The sequence below is a fragment of the Manis pentadactyla genome, chromosome 9 (genome assembly GCF_030020395.1).
Source record: "Manis pentadactyla isolate mManPen7 chromosome 9, mManPen7.hap1, whole genome shotgun sequence".
NCBI lineage: Eukaryota > Metazoa > Chordata > Mammalia > Pholidota > Manidae > Manis > Manis pentadactyla.
This window is the reverse complement of record NC_080027.1, coordinates 31,411,556-31,431,573: the sequence shown is the minus strand read 5'-3', so window position 1 is coordinate 31,431,573 and position 20,018 is coordinate 31,411,556. Positions and strand designations below refer to the sequence as shown.

General features: G+C 36.7%; 1 protein-coding gene and 1 long non-coding RNA gene across 20 annotated transcripts in view; one reads left to right on the top strand and one right to left on the bottom strand.

Moving 5' to 3' along the window:
• DLG2 (discs large MAGUK scaffold protein 2) overlaps positions 1–20,018 on the bottom strand; it is a 1,919,888-nt gene that overhangs the window by 528,657 nt on the left and 1,371,213 nt on the right. For all 17 annotated transcript variants that reach the window (XM_057507175.1, XM_057507177.1, XM_057507176.1 and 14 more), the window contains one exon: positions 11,074–11,198. In XM_057507175.1, coding sequence (XP_057363158.1) covers positions 11,074–11,198 — 125 coding nt within the window. The remainder of the gene's footprint in view (positions 1–11,073; positions 11,199–20,018) is intronic.
• The window catches only part of LOC118917518 (uncharacterized), a 131,420-nt gene continuing 113,032 nt past the window's right edge, over positions 1,631–20,018 (top strand). For 2 of the 3 annotated variants that reach the window (XR_008999188.1, XR_008999189.1), the window contains exons 1-2: positions 1,631–1,854; positions 14,360–14,474. This is a non-coding gene — a long non-coding RNA (uncharacterized LOC118917518). The remainder of the gene's footprint in view (positions 1,855–14,359; positions 14,475–20,018) is intronic. The other variant, XR_008999187.1, reaches the window with a different exon arrangement.

Sequence of the window (20,018 nt, the reverse complement as noted above, 5' to 3'; positions counted from 1 at the left end):
ACAGACCAGTTGTAGGTCACCTGCCTGAGGCTGACTTATAAATTGTCTTAGATCAGAGTGTTGGTGTAACTCTAATAGTGAATGTTAATACGTTCTCTGGAAGCTTGGTTTTACCCAGTAAAAACTGTCTTACTTCATTTAGCTGTAATGTAAAAGAAGACTCCTGGTTTATGATTAAAAAAAACAAAAAAGCAATAAGGTGTACTTGAGCCAATTTTTAAACATTTCAAACTCAGAAATGTGTAACAGCTGACCTGGGAATAGTGAACCTGGTTTTCTCTAATATCTGTCAGACTGTTAAATCCCTTACACAAAGACATTTGTTGAAATGTAATAAATAATTTAAATATCCAAAATAGAGTAACAGTTAAATAATATTACACCTATATGACATGAAATTATGCAGCATTTAAACTGTTTGCAAAGTATTTTTTTAATGTAAGAAAATGCCATGATGTGATATGAAATGAAAGAGGTAGGAAAACCAGTTCAACTACATGCATTGAATATGAAGGAATATAACCAATAGGTCCCTTTGGTGAGGGCATTGTGAATTATTGTAATTTACATTATTAATGTCCACATTTCCCAAATTTTCTACAGTGAACATGCATTACTTTCTAATCAGAGAACTACATTATCTTCAAAAACAAAATCACTTAATCTTTATCATCTTCTTTGCATGTTCAGTTGTGTAGTAGCTAGACCTCCAGTCCATGCTCATGCCAATCATTTATTTCCTAAATGACTGAAAGAATCTGGGTTCCACTTAGGTATGTTTGCCGTTTTAACTTAATGCTGTGACACAGGATGTTGGCAGGGCTCTGTGTTCACAGATTCTTAAATATGTCTAGTTATTCATCTCCAGACAAGTGTAGACAAGTGTTGTGCTTGGGAGAACATGGATTTTGGAATCAAACAGACTGGGTTAGAATTTTGGTTCAGCCACTTGTAACTTAACCTCTTTGAGCCTCCAAAAACTCATGGAAAAAAGCATAACAAATGGCTGCTTTTATTAGTTTAAGTGTCCCTTATGGGTAAGGGACAGTGCTAGCTAGATGTTATAGGAAATACATTAATGAATAAATAACATGAGATTTCAGACACACAGAATGGTGACAGATTAAGGGGTCTTAGAGATTCCCACGTTTCCTCTCTTCAGATATAGTCGTTAAGAACACAACTAAGTCATATAAAGCAAATAAATTATTATTAAAACAAAGGAAAACTTACTCTCTAAAGTGCTAGGAAAGCAACAGTTACTACCACGTGCTTTAATATGAGGAATTCTAAAAGCCAAGAAGTCTACCAATAACCTACCTATCCTATTCATTTTATTTTTATTGGTCCCTAAAACTCAATGAATGTATTTCCCTTATTGCACCTGCCACTTAATCTTTAAGGGATTAATGTTCATCAGTGATCACTTCATGGGCATTACAAGGCCAAGGGGAGGCTACCACTTAGGTCTCCTTCTCTTCTCCTGCTGCAGACATATTCTGGAATTCCCTGTCTGCAGCCTACTTCAGTGGTTGCACAGACCTCTTTCCCAAGTTCAAATTCCGAAGAGCTGTTGGTGCAGGTTTTAGGCACAATCCTAGGTTCCAAAGTGGTTAAAGGATAGCTATTTGCAGCAGAGGATGGGGGTGAAGCTTGTCTGTGCATGTGTCCTAGGCATGCCCCCATGCCCTGAACAGTATGGTACAGGAAGGAGTTGAGAGCAGGAAGAGAAGGGGGTGGGGTAGTACTGGGAGCTGGGGATGGGAAGCTGCTCTCCCTGTGAAATTTCCTGGTGCAGAACTCCGAATCAAAATTTTAAGTTCCAATCTGGCTTTCAGCATAAGCTTTCTCCAGGTAACTAAAATGCAATGTGCAGAGGTGGGTGGGTGGAGAGGTGTGGGGCTGTGGGATGTTATTTTATAAGTAAAGGCTACCTGACTTGGAGTGGACAGTGCAAAGAGAGACCTCACTGAGGAGATGATACATAGGTCTCCAATTTACTGTTGCCAAAACCTCTGCATAGGAACTAAATGAATATTAAATAGCTCTAACATCTTTATGATTTTGGCATCTACCTGTTAGATCAATTTGCAAAGACATGATGCTTGCACAAAGCTTACCACATAATTAGGCCTTTCTAAATAATTATATAATTTATAACTTCAGAAAAAAATATTCCTCAAAATAACTGGAATTACCACTAAACTAGAAACAAGGAGATAATTTGAGTGTCTTTCCCCACCTCCCCACAAAATGTTTTGTTTTAGTCTAGATCCCAAAGAGCTATTTGCAAAAATCAGTAACAAATATAGTTTCAGAATAGCAGAATGGCAACATGCCTTCTTGGGAGACCATTTGACATAAGTAATAACAAATACTTTATCATTATTTAAAACTGTGATCAGTTCTTTGCTTTAGGAATGTAGTAAACATTGCATCTTCTCAGAGCTTCAGATTAAATCAAAACAAAGGGTTGATTAGCTGGCTGTGATAATAGCATTCTGAACATCTCTGTCAACAAAAGTCAGATGTCAGAATTTGATTTTAAAACTGAAAATTCCTAAAGATCCTCTATCATACTCATTTTATGGAGAAAGAAGCTAAGGCTAAGATGGTTGTATGACCTCAAGGTTTCAGGACTAGTTGGTGGCAGAGATACCCAGGTCTCTGTCTTACCTTCACCAGAACAGGACATCCTGTTAACTTTCAGTCTGAACTGGAAGTTTAAGTCTTGACCTACAAATAATGTGAGAAATTGCTCCCTATACACAAAGAAGAGGCTAGAATTAAGTCACAATATTTAAAGCTTCCTGGAGCCAAGCTTAAGGGATATGAATCATCACATCTGTGTTTTAATAATCCTATTGTTCCTTTGCCAGGAATCAAAATGTTTTCTTCCTTAAGTATATTTGGATGATTGGGGCTTACAAAACTCAGTATGAATTAATCCTTCAAAATTTTAAAGCACTTCAGTGATTTGTTTTGGTTTTACAAAATACAAACTTTAACTATCAGGTTATTTTTATTAAGTATTGATATTTTAGCAGGTGGAACACAAGGCCAAACATATACTAGTTTGTCTAGCATATGGGAGCATGGTATGATATTTGCCTACTTTAAAGATTTCTTAGTCCACACAGTCATGGACCCAAACCAAAGGCATTCTGTACTTGAACAGATTCAAGAACTTCTCTAAACAATGGAACTTCAAATGAACTCTATCTGTAACTTGACAGAAATGTGAAGAAGTTGTGAGTTCTGAAACTAGAAAAATAAATTCCTCAGATTTGAAAATAAGAATATTTTATGCCAGAAAAGAATAACTGGATATTTTCGATAACAGCTTTATTGAAATATGATTCACAGATTTTAAAACTTGCCCTTTTAAAGTGTACAATTCAGTGATTTTTGGTATATTCACAGAGTCATGCAATCATTAAAACTACCTAATTTAAAAATATTTTTATCACACCAAAAAGAAATCCATACTCATTACTAGTCTCTGGCAATGACTGATTTGTTTTCTATCTATATGGATTTTCCTATTCTGGACATTTCATAAGTATAAAATTGTACAATATGTGGTCCTTTGAATCTGGCTTCTTTCACTTAGGATACTGTTTTCAAGGTTCACCTATGATGTAGCATGCATCAGTACTTAATTCCTTTCCATGACAGATTAATATTTCATTACATGGATATACTACCATTTATCCATTCATCTGTTAATGAGCATTTGGGTGGTTTCTACTTTATGGCTATTATAAATAATGTTACTATGAACATTCATGTACAAAATTTGTGTGCACATATGTTTTCAATTTTCTGTGGGTATATACCTAAGAGTAGAATTGCCATACATGTGGTAACTCTTTTAACTTTTGAGTAACTGCCAGACTGTTTTCCAAAATAGCTATACCATTTTACCTTCTTACCAGCAGTACAGGAGGGTTCTGATTTTTTCACACCTTGGTTAACATTTATTATTACCTATTTTTTTAGTATAGCCAACCTATTGCATGTGAAATAGTATCACTCTACAGTTTTGATTTGCAGTTCCCTAATGAATAATGTTGAATATCTTTTTGTCTTAATAAAGATATCGTATAAAGATATCTTTAATATCTTACTAGCCATTTTGCAAACCTTTTTCAAATAAATATCTATTAATTTATCTACGGACAGACACTTTGGTTGCTTCCATATCTCGGCTATTGTAAATAATGTGGCAATAAACATAAGGATGCATATATCTTTTCAAATCGGGGATTTTGTTTCCTTTAGGTAAATTCCTAGGATTGTAATTATGGGTCATATGGTATTTTTATTTTAAGTTTTTTGAGGAACCATGGTGGCTGCACAAAATTACATTCCCACCAACATCACCAACACTGTAGGAGGGTTCCCTTTTCTTCATATCCTGTCAACACTTGTTATTTCTTGTCTTTTGGATAATTGCCATTCTAACTGGAGTGAGGTGATACCTCATTATGGTTTTGGTTTGCATTTCCCTTATTAGTGATGTGGAGCATCTTTTCATGTGCCTATTGGCCATATGTATTCATCTTTGAATAGACGTCTGCAGAGGTTCTTTGCCAGTTTTTAATTGGCTTATTTGTTTTTCTGGTGTTGAGGCATATGAACTCTTTACATATTTTGGATGTTTACCTCTTATCAGATAAATCATTTATGAATATATTCTCCCATACTGTAGGTTGCCTTTTTGTTCTGTTGATAGTGTCTTAAGTTGTACAGAAGCCTTTCAGTTTGATGAATAAAGAAGATATGGTATATATATATACAATGGAATATTATTCACTTGTAAAAAAGAAAGAAACCTGCCATTTGCAACAACTTGGATGGACCTAGAGGGCATTATGCTAAGTGAAATAGTCAGGCAGAGAAAGAAAGACAAATACCATATGATTTCACTTATTTGTGGAATAAGAAAACAAAACAAAATGAACAAAATAGCCGTATAGACACTGAGAAGTGATTGGTGGTTACCATGGGGTTGGGGTAGATGGGTGTGGAGTGTGAAGGGGATAAAGGGGCACAGAAAACTCAATTCAGCATGGAGAATTTAGCCAATGGCTCTGTAACATCTTTCTATGTTGACAGATAATAATTGCACTAGTTGGGGTGAAGATTTAATAATATGTGTAACTGTTGAACCACTGTTTTGTCATCTTGAAGCCAATATAATATTGCATATCAACTATATATCAATTAAAAATATCTACTCAAATTTGTGTTTGGCTGAATAATGCCTCATACCTCAGGACCAAGTCCTACCCTCTGACCTATGAATATGTTATAGGTCAAAGAGACTTTACAGAAGTGGTTAAGTTAAGGATCTGGAGTTAGGGTGGTTATCCTAGATTATCTAGGCAATTCAAGTGTAATCAGAGGTGGCCTTATTAGAAGGAGGCAGTAGAGTTATAAGAGAAGAGATAGGATTACAGATGCAAAGGTTGGGCAGATGTTCTTTGATGATAGAAGAAGGAGTTAAGAGCCAAGGAATTCAGGTGGCCTCCAAATGCTGAGAAAGGCAGGGAAAGTCTGGATTCTTCCATAGATTCTCTGGAGCTGCCCTGTCAACATCTTGAGTTTATTTCAGTGAGTCTGATTTTGAATTTCTGACATCAAGAACAATAAGGTAATACATCTGTGTAATTTTAAGTCACTAAGTTTGTAGTGATGTGTTATAGCAGGAGTAGGAAACCAGTATAAAAATCCTTTGCCTATTTTTAAATTAGGGTGTCTTTTTATTGTTGAATTGCAAAAGTTCCTTATATATTCTGGATACAAATTCCTCATCAGATATATTATTGAAATATTTTCTTGCACTCTCTTGGTTGTTTTTTAACTTTTTTGATAGTGTCCATTAAAGCACATTTTTAATCTTGATGAAGTCCGATTTATCATTTTCTTTTGTTGCTTTCATTGGTATATTAAGAAGCCACTCACTGCCTAATCCAAGGTCATGAAGATTTAATCCTATGTTTTCTTCTTAGAGTTTTATACTTTTAGTTTTTACATTTAGGTCTATGATTCACACTGAGTTAATTTTTCTGCATGGTAAGAGGTAGGGACCCACCTTAATTCTTTTGTATGTGGATATCCAGAAGTCTTGCCACAACTTGTTAAAAAAAAGTGTGGGGACTGCATGCTTCCATAAAGGTATTTCCTTTAACCCATAGAAAGATTTTTCTTATTAGATTATATAATAGTTGACCAAAATAGGAAAACTGTTGGAGATGCTTTTCTAGCTTTGAAAGACTGTTTGTGGATGCCTGGTGTTCTACCAGATGTGTAGCTGAAATTATTCTTGTTTAGAAATTTTCCTGTATAGTTCCAATATTGGAGACTTGTCATTACCAGTCACTATAGAACCACTGGCTAAGTTACCAACACATTTAGAACTAACAGTATTGATAGAAGAAATCAAAGGACAGAGGGCTGGTCCTTCTCATCTCTCTTCATTCTTGTGGGCGGAGACAGAGGGAAATAATACATAAAAGTGAGTCCTCTGAGATCCCAAGCAGACACCTTTCTACAGAGGGTGCTGGTATCATTTGCCCTGGATAATGAAGACCCCCTTTCCCTGGAGATTTGTTCAGAGCAACAGTTGGGCTTATATACTACTTGTAACCTAAAAACAATGATTAAAAAAAATGTTGACCTGGCTTTGAAGATGCTGAGAGTCTTTGTCCTCAAATGGAAAATATGGCATCATAGTCATTCGGTGCAGTAATAAGTTGGATTATAGCCGAAACTGACAGGTTGGATTTGGTGACTCATGAGGCTTTAATTTGCAGTCCGTTCAACTTGTGAAAAGTTTGATGTGAGGTACCTTAAGACTTTAGCAATCTTTTAATTTTGTATCAGTTACTGGAAATCTTTCATTTCCTTGAACAATCTGAAAGTGGGTCTTGGGCATGTTTCAGACTGTTATGCTTGGAAGTTGCTCCCTTTCCTCTGTCAGGTGTTTCTCATTTATGCAGAAAAATTTTAAGTGTAAGCCTTGTCATTTCATGGTTATATGATGCTTCAGCTCTTAATATTCACCATTCTTTCTTCTTTTTTTTCCTTCCCTTTGCTACTTTTCTTGCCATTCCTCTCTCTCTTTCTCCTTATGTGCTAATTTGAAAATCACTAGTGAGTTAATGAATATAAATTAATGAAAAATCCATGGAGTGAATTGACAAATGACAGTCAAAATGGCACAGTGCTGTCCTTTATACATAGGGGTTGTGTACTTCAAACATTTGTCCTTGACCTCTCAACTTTGGTCAGTAAAATCAAACCTCACTGTGATCAATATTATTCTTATTTGAAATAAACATGTATATCATGTTGGCTTACATAAGGAAGGACAAAGTCAACCTTACTTGCAAACAGACAAATAAGGAACAAATAAAGCGATGGAATTAAGAAAACTTGTTTATTTTTCACCTTGCCTGCAAGTAGAAATGACTGTGCTGAGGGCTAAGAGATTAAACTGTGTCACTTGTCAAGAAGTTGGCAAGCAACCACTTTTTTTGCCTGCTAGGACATGCTGCTTTTATGCTGTGGATGGACTTAATAAATGCACTGTTGTGTAAAATGTCATTGCTGTATGGCCAAGCCAAGCGGAGCCTATCATGTGATAGCTCTTCCCCAGGATGACAGATCAATATTGGTCCTCAGCAATCCAGGGACTTGAAGCTACACAAAGGGCATTTTTATAGTTCAGATACCAAAGTAGAAATAAAAATCATTCTTTAAAACATGGAAATGTATCTATTCTGTCCTGGAAGAAAAACCTAGTGTTCTTTTCAAAATGTTCTTACTTTAAAGATAGGTAATGCTATCAAATTTGAATGACTACTTCTGGAAGAGAAAATATAAATGAGTAACAACATTTTATTTTTCAAGTTCAACCTGATTGTTAATCAAATGGATGCAAAGTAAAGCAAGGACATGCGCCACTGTTTGCTTTGGTAAGTAGCCCCAAATTATATGTGTATAAAGTACATAAAATGCTGATGACATATCATATTGGCCCTCTCCAATATTGTCAATGGAGGTAAAATTTAGTAAAATCTTTCTGGAAAGAAATTTAGCCATATGTATCAAAATTCTTTAAAATGCTCATACTTTTTGTTCTAGAAATTCTACTCCTAGAAATATATCCTAAGGATGTTATGAGGAACAAAGTCAACAATGTCTTCCAAAAGATGCCAGGTATTTAAAATGCTGAGAAACTGATCATAACCTAAACCCCTAACAATTTGAATAGTGTGTGTGTGTGTGTGTGTGTGTGTGTGTGTGTGTGTGTGTGTGTGTGTGTGTGAGAGATAAACAGCAGTTGAAATATTTATAAAGTTGTTCTAATGATATAGATGTAGGAGATTTTACGATTGAATGAGAGTTCAGAAAGTACATATGGGATAGTAAGGACTAGTTTTTGGATGTATTTAAAGCTAGCGAGGTAATCTTAAAGTCTTAAAGCTTAAATTTCCTGAGTTCATATTATTATGGTCATAACAATAATACCTGCCTCATATGACTGCTTTAAGTATTTAGAAGGTGGTGTGTTTGTGTTTATCTATATGTCTGTTTACATCTTTGTATATCTATCTATCTATCTATCTATCTATCTATCTATCTATCTATCTATCTATCTATCTATCTATCTATCTATCATCTATCCATTCATCCATCTATCTGTATTAGCACAATGGCCCACACATGATCAAAGCTCAATAGATGTTAGTTATCATTATGACTATGCTGTTTATTATTGAATGATGCTTCCAGAACAGCAGAATTTCCTTTAATTTCCTTAGGCATGGGGTTACCACCTATGCTTGCAGGCAAAGAATGGTGGCACTCTGAGAGATGCCACTTTTCATTCTTAATTGTAGGGTAGGTGAGCATGTAACATAAAAGCTATTCTATCTCCAGCTTAGAGCTGGAATTTGGCAAAAAGATGGAAGTTCTCCTACTTCTAGGTAGAATGGTATGAAATAGTGATTGTGGCCCACCAATTTCTGAATTATCCTTTCACTCTATTTCTAAACTTTTAAAATAGAGCTTCTTCAGCATCCAATATTAGCAAACCCCGTCCCTAATATGACTTGCAGAATTATGCAGTTATCTGTTTCAAATTGTTCATTCTGTAGCATGGGTCTTTCCTCATTCAGAAATTAACTTGATCAATTCAGCTTGAAAATTCTATTGTCAAAAGGCATGTTATTTCCTGTGGGAGTGTCCCTCATTTCTCTTCCTGTTGATAGGAGATGCAGATGCACCTGAAAATAAATTGTGCTTCTCCTCCACAAGCTGCAAAGATGCAGCTGTTCAAAGCGATCACTGTGCAGAACAATTGGATAGGGAACAAAAGTGTCTTTCTCTGCTTTGTAAGCGAAACAGTAAACTAGGGTATTTATTGGTGCTTAATGAAATAACAGGCTGAAGAAAGGCTACGCAGCTTACGTTCCTGCTACCTCGGTCACAGTCCTCATGGCTCCACGCAAGCTGAAACCATTCTTACCAGGAGGACTTTGCTTGTGCTACTCCACCTCCCTACTCATTAATTTACCCTTCTTCCTCTTCCCATTTTACTAATTCATTCCTTTCAAACTCATTCATTCAGCAAGAATTTATTAAGTCACTTCTCTATGTAACAGCTTGGCCTGAGGGGATTTACAATCTAATAGAGATGCTAAAATAATGTTAGGATGTATTTCTCCCAAGGGAAATCTCTCCTGATTGTTCCAATCCACAATGCCTTTTAGCTAGTATTTTGATCTTGGATAGAATTCTATATTATTTACTAATTTCCCCAAATGGGTGACTCTTAATTACCCAAATAATCTTTAATTCTTTTAAAAAAGGGGCCTTGACTCAAGCAGCTGCTCTCTCCTGAGCGGTATCTGGCCCCACTCCATCTCCTTGACTTAACCTTACTGTGTTGTTTCCCTTTTTGTTGGGGCGATTTGCTCTTTGTCCCTCTGTTCTTGTGCAGATTTGTGCGGTTAATGATCTGAACTATTTTTTAAGACCCAGAATGGAATCTTCCTATGGAAGAGTTTTCTAGACTCCGTCCAAACTCTTACAGAAAGCCCTTATTAATGGTTGGTAAGTCTACCAAACACAGTGTCTACAACACTGCATTTGCTAACACTACTTAGAGCATATTTCTATATATTTTAATATTTGTTCATCAGCTCATAGTATTCTTCTTTCCAACCAGACTGAAGGCTCCAGGGAACAAAAGTTCTATCTACATCCCCTCCTCATAGTGCCTAGCCCAGTGTTAAATGTGGTAGCCGTCGACAAACACAAATTGAATACTAACTGAAATTAAGTAAGATATCTGCAAAGTCATTACAGGAAGATTGCTCTGACAGCCTCCTCTTTCAAGTACAGAATTCTGTAGTATTGTTGTTCTCCAAAGGTATATATGTGTCTCTGTTAGGCAGGAAAATAGATATGAGTGGGGTGGAAAGAGAATAAGACCAGGAAAAAGCCCACTAGAAAAAAACCAAAGTTAATCAGTTAAAGCTCAAAAAGCCAGGAACAACTTGGCCTGGAATGTTGTGCCCCAGATAAAGCACAGCCCATGTCTTTATTGTGTTAATCATGCAAGCCCAGCTTATTTTTTAACTTTACCTACATACTGTTTTATATTTTTTAACTTCACCTACATACTGTTTTTTTCTCCTTTGGCCCTAATCAAGCAGTTTGCAATCTGGGCAATTAATAATGGCAAGCAAGCCCAGCCGTAAACAACATAGTTAAAAGGGGGAACCCCCAACCTTTTGGACCACTCCTCTCTGAGGTCGCCTGCACTTTCTAAGTGCATAACCTTTTCATCTTAAACTTTCTCTCTCCAACCTTTCAGGGTGCCTCTCCTTGCTGAGGTGGCCTGTACTTTTTCTCTCTTTAAGTAACTTTAAATAAAACTTTTACTCTGCTTCACTACTGTGTCTCTGCCCTTCAATTCTTTGTCACTTCTCCCCCAACATCTCATTGATGGGCAAGATTTACTTTCCAAATAATTCAAATGTTTCATATCTTTACCTGAGTCTGCCATCCTCTGCAGCAGCACCTCCTGGTATAATCTTCGTAATAAATATTCCAGGGTCATCTCCAATATGGGGATTATCCGTCCCTCCAGCAATACTGAAGCCCAGGCCAGAATTCCCCTGTAGAAACAATAAGTAGACATTGAATGATATGGCTAAACCTAGTTCCCCTTGCACTCTATATTATTAATTTACTACTAAATGGAAATCAGGTGATAACAGTCTTGTATGCAAAGCTATAAAGTGCACTGTCAGCAGACAAAGGAAGGTCAGGAAAAACACTTAAGCTTGTCCCTGTACTGCAAGAACTCAAGGAGCCTTGCATGTTTGCCTATTCAAACTGTCTTACATTTTTGCTTTGGAGAAATGCTTCCTTTATACAGCAATTAAAATGATAATTATGAAGTAGGAAATAAAAGCCTACACACTGTGTAATATGCAAAAATGCCAAAGAAAATAATTAGTGTTAGCTGTCAAAATTATATATTATTATGGAAAAAAATGAAAGGAAATCAGTTATGTGAAAATATTTTGACTTGGTAGAGTAGTGAAATTTGGGTGTTTCCATCTTGTTATTTCTGGTAGCACTCTAATATTGTTTGTCCATCAAATTGACTTCAGGGGCAGGGCCTCCTTCTAGAGTCATAATAAATGTGAGCTTCTTTTCAGTAATAAACAGGTTTTAATGTGCATGGATATAGACAGGTAATACATTACTGCTGCAGCATGTAGATTTTAATAGTTTATATTCTAATAAGCTTCAAACATACTCCTGCAGGTTATAGTAATTGACATCCAATGAACTATAACCTTCTGAAATCTGTAATAAGACATAATTAAAAGTCTCCCCCAAATTCACAAACCATCTTCATTAACATATTTTTTTACACGTTCTTTTACTCTCTACCTCCATGACTACATTATCTTTCCATACTGTGTTCTATTTTTTTTTTCTAATTCAAACTATATTTTAAGCTGTTTCCATATAGCTGGGTAGTCTTTATAATTATCCATTTTAAATAACTAATATTTCGTCAAGGTCATGTACTATCATCTCTTTAACCTAGTCCCCTGTCACTGGATATTTAATTTCTCCATATACTCTTACAACAAATAAACTTACTAAATTTACAATCACTTGATTAAGTTCTGCTCTTGGGTAAAAAGAGATGAAGACTAAGAATTTAGTCGTTAATCTGGAAAAATTAATTAGGGCACTCAATTAGTCAGAAAAGTTCAATGTCAAAATAAGATCAGCTATAACTTGACAGTTACACCACTGCAAATGTCACGGTAATGTTTAGCAATTTTTTTTGGCTGAATTAATAAAAATTCCAGAGGCTTCTTTTCACAATTGTACATTTGTGTTGAAAGGCTGACATGAATAATTCATTACGGAGACTAAGATCCCGTATCTTTTATACTTCTGACATCTCACATCTCTCTAATTCGGTTTGTTCTTTGAAAAATTCCAGTGTTTATTGAACAGTGATATTACTTAGTAGCAGTCATGTAACCATGAAACGTATTTAATATTTATTAAACACCAGCTCTGTGCTTGGCACTGGGTTAAGCCTGGAAGCTACAGAAGTGACTATGTCAGTTTATGAAACATATGAAGGGGAAGTGCAGTGTGTAGGAAGGGCTAACAGGAGAACTAAACATAAGGACTCTTCCTGAAGATGAACAGCAGTTAGTTATTTTTAGGTAGATTGCTCCAGGAGAGGAAGGAACATAGATAACATCCCTGAGGTGAAAAAGGGTATGCCAGGTCCAAGAAACAGACTATTGGGCTGGAACAAAGACAGCAAGAAGGAGAATCGGATGAGTCTTTACCTTGAGGTTCTTCAGAGCAGAGTGTATGTGAATCCACTTTCAGTTTTAAGTATCTATTGACACCAGATGACTGTATCAATATTGTATGAGATGGAATCATTTCTGCCTTCATGGAATTCAGGGCAGAGTGGGAAAGGCAATCACAGTCTGGTATCTAGTGATCACTATATTTTCACTGTAAACTAGTTTCAATATTATGTATACAGCCACCAAGGTGGCATTCAGGTAACTTATAAGGCAGTTTCTTTAAGATACAGGGGTTTGGGAAGGAAAGGATGGTAACATGAGTGTCTTCAATGTAATTTGGGTCTAGATCCAAAACCATCAATTGGAGTTCATTGATTTTCCTAGAGATGATATACATTGGGATAATAATTTCTTGATTAATGGGGATAGGGAAGGAGGCAAACAGAGATTAAGAGATACCAAATGCTTTCTTGACAATATCAATATGTTTGGGAGGGCCCTCAAAACATTGTCAACTGAGAAAGATATTTATAATATAGCTCATAATCTACTCTCTCTATTTTCTAGCTTTATACTTACCCCTAGGAACACTGAACTGAACTGCTAGCTCTTTCTTGCATGATCCAGACTATAACTTGTCTCTTGGCCTTTATTCATAGTATTTTTACCAAAAACTTCCCAACTTCCCTTTGGCCAGTCCAGTTCTTTTCATTATCTAAGATAGGGCTCAGATGGCATCTGCTCTAGGAAATATTCAATGACCACCCAATTCTACTCTTCTGGAAAGGTGACTCCTATTTTGCGTTTTTGTAGATTTCTATGTTTTTCTATGACATGGATCGTGTTATTCTGCAGTTATATATTTATATCTATCCTTTAAACTGAGTTTGTAGATGGCAGGAATTGTGTAGTATTCATCTTTGTTTCTTGGTGCCTTGTCTGGAATGTATTATTGTTCAATAAATAATTGATGAATGAATGAACAGACAAATTTACTGAGAATAGTTAAAGGTCTAAAAGAGAAGATTTAGGACACAGTAAAAGTCTACAGCTTATTAAGGAATGTAATAGAGAAGTAGAAGCTATTTTGTTCTGTGGCTACAAGAATAAAAGTGGAAAGCCCAGGTATTCAAATTGTGGCTTAGCAGAAGGACAAATACAGAAGAGTCCAAATTGGGAATAGGAGGCTCTGGAACGGAGGGAGGACCCTTAACTCAATGTGCAGCTGGCAAGTTGCTGGACATGAGGGACTCAAGCATCTATTGAAAGGTTAAACTGGAAGACTTAAGAGGATTCTTTTGGATCTCTGGCTAGATTTATAGGAAAACTGCTCTTATTAACAGAGAAAAAGTTAGGCTTCAGGAACTGTTAGAGGGGGAAGTAGACCACCGCTGCCTTTTTAAAACTTATTCTGTGAATCATTAAACCTTTAAAGTAATAGCTTTGATCACCTCACAACATTCAACCACTCTTTTTAGAATTGACTCTACAGTGAAGAACATGGTGGCGCTGACATTTACTGACATACATTGCCCTGCCCTCAGATCCACACTGAAGAGAAGAATGAATGGATCAGGATCACAATGAAAAGAGGTAGGAAGAGACAGAGTATACCTGGGCCTGTGTTTCTGGTCCCAAAGATTTCCAAAAGCTTTTGTGTTTCCATTAAAACAGGTCTGCCAGCTGGGCCTGGCTAGTCACCATGGTTCTCTGGAAGCGGTTCATCTGAATTCAGCTAAGTAAATGAAATATTTAAAGTGCTTTCCCATTTCCCCTTACTGTTCTCTCCCAGCCTTCCCTTGCAGGCCTCTGCTACCAGCCAGCAGCATTCAGTATAGAGAGGACCAGTGAAATTAGTGCCTGCTGTTCTTCATGACCCATCAGTCCAGGCCCCTGACAGTCATCCCAGAGCCAGCTAGCTGCAGGGGCAGACCCCAGAACCTCTCTCCTCTGAGCAGCAATCTCTCTGTGTGAACAGGCAGACCCTTGGCTGACACCCTTAGATCCTGAAAATTGTGACTAATTAACTGAGTGTTGATACTTGACCCAGTCAATGGGAACTGCAAGGTGCCGTGCTGGGGAGGGCAGCCCCTGGAAAAAGCTCTGGGTGGGCTGCTGTTCCTTTGCATTTGGGCATATTCTGTGGTTGATGAATGTGGCTGGCATGGACCATTCTTTCTCCGGGTTCCCAATCCTCCACATTTGCTGATTCTCCCCCAAGAGCACAAGCCAAATGCCATTTCCTCTTCCATGTACTGCACTCCATCTCCTCTCAGAAAAGGAATAAGCAAAAAGGAAGGACACTTCAGTGTTTAGTTGATGGTTGCAAATATAAGTACAATATCCTCAGAAAAGCTCCTCTTTCATGAAAAGTTTTTTTCTCCAAATGAGAATTATCCTCAAAATGAGGTTACAAGAAAAGGGGTAGATAAGGTGATATCATAATCATATGCATTTATAGAATGTTCTATATACAAAGAATTTCTCTGATTTTTTTTTTTTAGAAGTTCTGGCTTTCAAATACTGTTTAATCTGGTAATTCAATTCTAGGAATTTATCCTAAAGAAATAATCAGAGATGTGTGCAAAGATCTGTGTTCAAAATTTTGTCACAGTATTGTGTTTCTAATGTTAAAAAAAACTCAAAACAATTCACAATTATAAACAAACATCCAAACAAAGGAAAATGATTGAAAATACAGTGGTACTTCTACCTGAATGCAGGACTATTTGGAGCCATTAAAATTGTGATGTTACTTAATGACAATCAAAAATGTTCATTATATAAATGTGAGAGGGGAAAAAAGTATATGAAATTTTAATCACAGTATGATCACCATTGGAAATGTTCAAGAAAATGACTTGTTTTTAATAAGAAAATTGTTGGTTACTCATTAGTAATAGTAAAATTGTTCAATAATTCAAACTACCTAAGAGGGAGAATTTTTTATTATAAAGTCTTTAGTCAAATACTAAAAATATCCTTAAGGGAACTAACATTTATTGCATATTTATCCTATGAGCAAGGTATCTCATAATCCCCAATCCAGTAGAGAGTATTTTCTCCTGTTTCATATATTAAAAAACAAAAACAAACGACAAATAAATGAAAAACTCTGAGGCTGAGAAGAGTGAAGTAACTTATCAGAAGACAGAAAGCAAGTCAATAGTGGATTTCAGATTCAAACCAGATTTGTTAGGCTCCAAATACCATTTTCTTTCCATTATGTCACATGGTCTCTCCTGGGTGAAAAAAAAAAAAATTGATGGTAGGAAAATAAGAAAAGTGATAGTAATAGTGAGCTACTATTCTGTATTTTTGAAAATAGTTTAAACCACTCCTATAAGTATCATGAAAATATTTTTAAAAATTCCGAATGGAAGAGCAGAGACTCAGGTCATTCAGACCAGAGTTTGAGTACCAGCTCTGCTCTTGCTGGCTATTTGACACGGGGCAAATTTCTTAACGTTGAGTCTGTTTCCTCATCTGTAAAATGAGGGTAATACATATTTCATAGTAATTGCTATAAAGATGAAAGCAAATGACACATGTAGTTGCAGAGTGCTGAGCACACATGCTAGCTAGCACATGGGTTATTATCAGCCAGTTAATTAATTTCCAATAATTTGACACAGCACTGCTAGAAGGGTCCTTTCCTTACAAGCATGAAGACAATAAGGGGGGATGCAAGTCAGACAATATATACTCTTTCACTGACAGTCTTACTTACTCACTCAACAAATACTTGTTGATGAATTTTAACCCACACTTTTATTACATGTTATTTCTTTTGATAAAGATAATTTAGCTAGAAATTCTGAATGTGGGGAAGGGATGGTTAGGTAGGTACTACTGAAAATTGTTAGGTGAATAAAAGCTACATAAAGGGAAGCTGAAACAATGTCTTTTAAGTTCTTAACACCCATTTCCATTCTGATAGACACTGCAATTGTGTATATCATCTTACCAACCCTGAGATTCCTGCATACTCCCCTCACCCCAGGAGCATCTATGTGCTCCTTTCACTCCCTGCCAAGAACCATCAATATACAAGCCTATCTACAAGTCTGTCATAAGCACAGCTGCTCTAGCAAACACATTTGTTTACTTTTATTTATGCTACAAAATAACATATATGTTGTTGTCAAATATACAATTATACCTCAGCCTCCAATCTGTAACTTTCTGGTATGCATATAGATTGAAATTTACTAGTGCATAGCTTGACCATTGGCCAATGAATATAATAGAATGATGAACAATATAAGTAGATAGAATAAAGACATCAGAAGGTTAAAATAGATAATAGCAAATTAAAATAAAGAACTCTTTAAGCCATATGCTAGGAGAAAAGCGTCACTTGATAGAAAGGTCCATTCATTGGTTGGCAAAAATGATCCTGGGAGATATTTTATTTTAGGCAGTAAATCTGGAATGGCACAGAGGATAAAAAGATATCTTTCTCATAGACATTACTTAATGAAAATCATTCACACTCTTTCTCACATCTACCTTCTGTAACATACTGCATTATCAAAAGATGAATGGCCCAAGGCCTATTATTAGGGCATAAAGATGTAAGTATAATATAGACATTTCTAACTACTGTAGCTTGCAATTACCTACACAAAGATTTTTCCCTTCAAAAGTTTCTTTCTGTCTTTCTTTCTTTTTATAAGTTATCTAACAATCCATGTATATTTTAATACAGTTCTCAGTCTAGGAATAATAAATGACTGTTTTCATTTAATTTAATTACAACTTCTAGGAGTTGTACTTAGGATGCCCCCCCTTTGTTTTATTAAATTATAGTTTTCTGGAAGCTGCTGAATAGAAGAGCCACCAGGAGATCTGTGCTTGGGAATTGGTAATAGTTTGTAGGAAAGTATTTTAGATTGTGGGGAAGAAGTAGCTTCAACAGACAGATGGAAGGAGAAAGATTACAGTGGGCCAAAGAACTCATGAGAAGTTAAAGGGCGATACAGTAAAGGTAGGTCACTATTTATGTGGAAGGCTTTCTTCTTAGGGGAGATTCATGGTAGTACCTGATGACAAGGAGTACAGAAAAGATTTTAGAGGAGTGCAGGGTGGGGACTCAGGCATGCCTGTGGGCTAAAGAGAAGAAGCCCCTGGAAAGGGACATTGAAGGTACAGAAGGGAAGGAGAGTACGTGACAAGCAAAATTTTGAGGAATGAGGAGTGAGAATAGGGCCTAGAATCCAGATTCTTTGAGTCCTTCCGTAGATACTGGTTAAATACATGTGCTATAGCCATCCCAAGGAATACAATGGTATTATGAGATTAAGAAATCTTGTGTTTTAGGTAAAGAAAGTATGATGCAATATAGGATTCAAATTTTGACCTCACTTTATAGTATATGTGCATAGAAAAATTTTGTAAGTCTGTCTACCAATATATTAATAGTGGTTCTCAATAGATATCACAATTATAGATCTTTTTACTTGTGTTGTTTAGAGCAAATCCATCTTCAATTTTTCCTTATAAATATGTCTTACTATAAACACATATACATACACGTTATACTTATAAAGTTTGTATAACCAAAGAACACATGAAAGTCTGCTTTTGAGATCATGTAACATAGCCTTGGGTAGGAAGAGGGGTACTTTTCTGAGATAAGAAAGACTAAGTTCTTATAGATGAAGTTATATGTGTTATTTTAAGGTGGAAGAAGTTATAGGGTCACTTAAAGGTAGAGGAGAAGGAAGCTGAAGGAGTTCTGGATTGATGATGTGTCTTCTCTTTAGACCTTTAGATTTTGTGATATTAGCCTAGAATGGACTTGGACACTTAGGTGAAGGAGTAAAGGGTTGGTACTGCAGCTATGAGGCAAGAGAGATGCACTGGGATTAGTTGGGACACTGCTGGTGTGATTATGGGCTTTCCTCCCGCAGTGCTTAGTAATCAAGTGAAAAGGAAAGGTTTGGTTGCTCTAGGGCTGAGGTTTGAAGAGCGCATGTGGTTGATTCCCCAAGGAATGAGAAATGGATGAAGAGCCGCAAGGAAAATGTTCACAGACTTGAAGAATAGAAGTGGGTAGAAAAGACCGTGATCATAACAAGGTGAAAGTATAGATTTATAACGAACAGGGGATGGAACTAGTGGCAGCAGGCTGTGGACACTGTGGGATTTCCAGGTTCAATATTTCACAGAGGAAGCAGCACTCACCAACAGTCACGAGAGTGTAGAGAGCTTATGGGAATGTATTAAAGTGATGGTCAAATCAGAGTAAGCTGTGGCTAACACTGAAGTTTCCTTGGAAGATAGAAAGAGATAAAAAAGAAGAAAAAATGGCCAAAAATGTTCAAAGTGAGGAAAGGCCTAAGGTAGAGATGAAAAGAAGGGATTGAGGCAGTTGAGAGTGTTTCAAGTTGACGGACAGTATGTGCTTACCCTGAAAGAACAAAGCGCAGGACTTGTTCAAGGAGCTCAAATGAGTCCAGAATAGCCATGGTGAGGAAAGGAAATGGGGGGCGAGGTGGTGGGAGGGAAGGGTCAGACGCTGGGTTCCTAGGAAGACACAGCAAGGTTTCTGGGTCATGATGATTTAAAACAGGGGAGTAGCATGATTGGATTTAGTTTAAGATCACACCTGTTGCTGTTTAAAAACTCCCTGGAGAGGTCCAAAGCAGAGAGGAGGAAGACCAACTGAAACTGGCCAGGTCAGAAACTGATGGCAGCTGGATAGGCTGGTAAGCAGTGGGACTGGCAAGATTTGAGACAAGATTTAGAGGTAGAACAGACAGGATTTATATTAATGGCTGGAACTGGTGAGGGAAAGAGGGAAATCAAAGATGATACGTAACACTCACTGGGTGCTTTCCACCTGTCAGGCACTATGCTAAGACCTTATAACTCCCTCCTTGAGGACAGTCAAGGTACTGGCAAGAAAATGGAATGGGTAATTGCAGGAATATTAGGAATAAGTGGCCGGCACAGTTATTTCCTTCACTCCCCACAGCTCTTTGAGAGTGTATGAGAAAGTGTCCTGAATGCCACACAGGAGAGTGTGGGCTTTTCTGGAGAAAACAGATTTTCCTTATTAATAAGGAATGACATGATAAATATGATATTTTACCATGACTAATTCAAGGACAGTATAGTAGGTTGAATTAA